The following is a 4,097-nucleotide window of genomic DNA, read 5'->3' as shown; positions in this document are numbered from 1 at the left end:
TCTATTATTTAACTTTAGGTTAAAAGTGAAAAATGTGACTGTTTCATTAACTTCCATAGTCAAGTCATTCTTAATGGCGAAACAATACAACTCTATTACTTTTTACGATACTCCCGTGAAGAATAATGAAGAAATAAAGAAGAATGTTAAAATCAGGACCATGGACAGCACATTTCCCATACCGTAAACACACCACAACAGACATACCGGTCCTTAAAAACACAATCTAGGTAAACTAATATGGATGGATCGTATGACATTTTAATTAGAGTTCTGATCACTGACATCTATGGAGTGCAGTGGAAGTAGGTGTAGAGAAGCAGAAACGATTACCGACGGCAATCATGTCCCCTTAGCCTGTATTTCATGGGCACATTTTCCTCAATGAGGACGTGCAGTCTGCTCCTCGCAACATACGTCAGCTGAGAAGGAGGTACAATAATAACAGAGAGAGAGAGAGAGAGAGAGGGGGGGTCTGGTGTGTTCAGTTGATTTTAATCACCACACGGTGGAGCAAAGCCGCTCCAAAGTTTAGTCCGAGTTTAGCCGATGAACTAAGAAAAACTAACTTTTGTTTTTCATAGCAGCACATCTGTTCTCTTTTCACTTCTCCAAAAGCAAAGCAAAACGATAGGAGAAGGATTGGGAAAGATAGCGCAACAAACGTCACTTATATTATTGTTAATGAATTGTGACATCTCGACAATTTTACATCAATAATTAAATGGTTAGCTTTTCACAACAATCTAAACCCATAACTCGAGATTTGTGTGCGCTGCCCATTGCACGCCCAAACAGAATTGCAATGATCGTGTCCAACCTCAGCCACAGCACTTGCGCGCGTTCGACGAGCGTGCTGTGCTCCAGTACCGGGGACGGATTTCTGGAGGCTACTTCAAATCGCACCCTCAGCCCGACTGGACACCTGGTAGTCGCGGTGTGTCTCGGCGTCATAGGGATTTTTGGATTCCTCAACAACCTGTTAGTGCTTGTTCTGTTCTGCCGCTACAGACTGCTGCGTTCCCCTATCAATCTGCTGCTGATTAATATATCTATCAGTGATCTGCTGGTGTGTGTGCTGGGAACTCCGTTCAGCTTTGCCGCTAGCACACAAGGAAGATGGCTTATCGGAGAACACGGTTGCGTGTGGTACGGCTTCGCCAATACTCTGTTCGGTAAGTTTATTGAAAATGTTTGTTTAAATTGCTATGTTGACGTTAGCTGAGATAAAACTGTAAAGGTTTAAGGGTTTTGATTCACACTAGAATGGCAAAAAAGAAAATAGTTTGTCAATTAGCTCGATTGGTCCAAAAAAGTTATGGTCTTGCATACATATATCAACCTAAAATCCGTACCGATATGATTCTATGACCTGTCTTTGCTGCTCACCTGTAAATTCAAGGGAAGGGGGCACTTTTTCTTTGCTGTGACATCAAACGTGTATCGGGATAATTTGGTACCGGTAATGTAAGGAAATCAACATGTGGTGTAAGGACTATAACGTACTGTTTGACAGTGATTTAATTACGGTGAGTGCGCATTAAGTGATTCGGCATACTGCCCTCCTGTCCTATAGTATATTTCGTAGTTGGGACTAAAAGGCAGCCTAGCCAAATCACAGATTTTAGAGTAGTCAGTGTCGAGCTCTCCAGGGCCATATTAAAATGTAACATTAGTTTTTAAGTACCATGGGGGATACAGTGAGTTTAAATGGGAGCTATCAATACCTGAAAGAGGGTCTTCAGTTAATACAGTATTATTAATAACGGCATTATCTTAAACAGCCAGAACGCTTAATCAAGTGTTCAGCCAACGTGTACTAATTTCTGAATTATGGCAATAATTGTTTATGACTTTCACCAGTACACCTGTATTGGGCACCAGTGCCGCCATAATATATGGTTGTTAAGGAATTAGCTATTTTTAACATTTCATTTAAGTGTTCTTGAACCACCACCTCATTTCCTAATTTCCTTGATCTTAAAGACGCGTTTGGTACCTCTTGGAGAAAGGAGCGATTTAGGTTTCTCTCAGTCTTTCCACTTTGCTTGGAAGTGTTTGGTCGTCTCGTATGCGAGGCATGGGATATGATAGTCCGTGGGCATGAAATTACAGTAGCCTACTGATTCCCACAGAGAACTGATTCTGAAAAATGCATGACAAAAACATGAGTGGGTGGCTGGCAATGAATGAATACATAAGTAAATACATAAGTAGTAAATACTGTATCAATAGATCAGACCAGGCTGGTGGTAGCACTCATATGTGATTATGCCCAGAGTGGCACCAGCACCATCCATGTTTGTGTACCATCAAAGACACTGGCCCTTTCTTTATCTTGCAGCCGCATCTAGCCAGAGAGGCTGGCTTTCCTTTGACTGCTCAGCATCCAATATCACTTCACCCAGCAGCCTTTATTGTCGTCATGTATGAGAATCAGAATCAGATATCAAAAAGGCTTGTGTCCCCCCAATCCCCAGCCAACCCTCTATACACATACACTTTAGTAAAACAGTATTTGGCACCTTCCTCTGATGTTTACTCCTTTAGTTTCCAACAAAGCAGTAAGTCAGATATATTGCACTCAGCTGATCACATGCATAACCAACATGTTCTTCCATATTTGAGTCCTCTGGCATTTAAATCTGGCAAAGTTTATTCTGCTCTTGCCGCATTTGAAAAAAATCCAGTATTTTTTTTACCTGTGACATTCAAAAGATGAGGTTATCGCCATACCGCGGCACTCTTGTCACCATGTTTCAGTGTTTAACCTCGTGATGAACAGCAGCTCCAACGCAGGAACAAGCATTGTTCTGCTCATTTTTCTCCCTGATATTTTTGCCCTAGAGGGGCAAGTGGCGAACAGGAGGCTCCATATTCATTGCCTATGGGAATGGCAATGAGAGGGACACAAATTCCTCATTGTTTTCCTTTGTTAACTTTCCAAGTTTACTGGCATAAACTGGTGGTACATGACTGTGGTTGCCATAAACTTGTATTGGCCTTTTCATAAATTATTCTTAATTATAAGTCCTAAAATATGAATCAGAGCACCATGACAAACACATTTCATAAGGGTTTTAATGACAATCTCAGCTCTGCCGTTCAGTCATGGGGTCCATAATTGTTCTGACGATTAAGTAGTTTGATTCCTGGTGGAAGGAGCCCAAACTGATTTTAAGTATAACTTCCTGCTTGGCTCAGGACTCCTAGTAGCTCCCAATGCTGCATGAACCAAGGGAGTTTGGTGGAGTCACATGCAACTGCAAATGAGGATGTTCTACGCTTGTCATTATAAACATGTCTTGAATCAGTGGCTTCATTATTGTTATATAAACATATTGAATCAGTTGGCTTCATTATTGTGAATCCCAAAGCTATCTTTGTCATTTACAAAAGCTTATATTCTATTCTACTCACCTCTGCTTTGTTCCATTCTATTCTCAGGTCATTTTAAAAGAAGGTTCATATCATGAATGTGAATGATCTGTAAGCAGCAGTAGAGCCACAGGACCATTGTCCTGTCATAGATAAGGAGGAGTAGTATCCTGACAGATATTTTAACAGTCTGTCTTTGCAGGGGGTACAATTTCACATACTTCAGATACAGAGGTTGTATGGCTGCGGTCTGTGGATGAGTGTGCTTTGGAGATACAGTAGCCAAGATGAATCTTTGATGCATGCTGCCCCGAGGCTCTTAACCAATGAGGAGTGACTATTCCCAGACTGAAGCTTAAAGGGACCACTGGGATTTACTATTCAATACATCTGGAAAACTAGATATCTGCTGCTAGATAAAGTGCTGTCTGCTAAAGTGTTTTATTAGATTTTTAGCCACATATGGGCTGCATCAGAAGTGATGTTTGTGTTGCTAATATTGACTTGTGTCTGAATGTTTTGGTAGATTTAAAAGTGAGCTGGATCCAGATCGGTTCTGGTCACCTCAGCTTTGAGTTTTTACTTCACTTGCCAAACGTAGCCTTTGAAGCTATGCCAGTGGAACTCATGACATATCTCTTTTAAACACACTAAATATAATATGTTTCAGCTCATTTGCTATTTGACTAACATAATAGTGTCCTGTGTTTCCACAAACG

At 41.0% G+C, this 4,097-nt stretch overlaps 1 protein-coding gene across 1 annotated transcript in view; it reads left to right on the top strand.

Annotated features, from left to right (window-relative positions):
• Positions 1 to 805: 805 nt before the first annotated feature.
• tmtopsa (teleost multiple tissue opsin a) overlaps positions 806 to 4,097 on the top strand; it is a gene marked incomplete at both ends in the record, with an annotated part of 32,432 nt that continues 29,140 nt past the window's right edge. Inside the window, one exon of the mRNA XM_080836158.1 lies at positions 806 to 1,175. Coding sequence (XP_080692284.1) covers positions 806 to 1,175 — 370 coding nt within the window. The remainder of the gene's footprint in view (positions 1,176 to 4,097) is intronic.

This window comes from Sprattus sprattus (assembly GCF_963457725.1).
Source record: "Sprattus sprattus genome assembly, chromosome: 4".
In the NCBI taxonomy this organism is placed as follows: Eukaryota; Metazoa; Chordata; class Actinopteri; order Clupeiformes; family Clupeidae; genus Sprattus; species Sprattus sprattus.
This window is presented reverse-complemented; position numbering and strand designations above follow the sequence as displayed.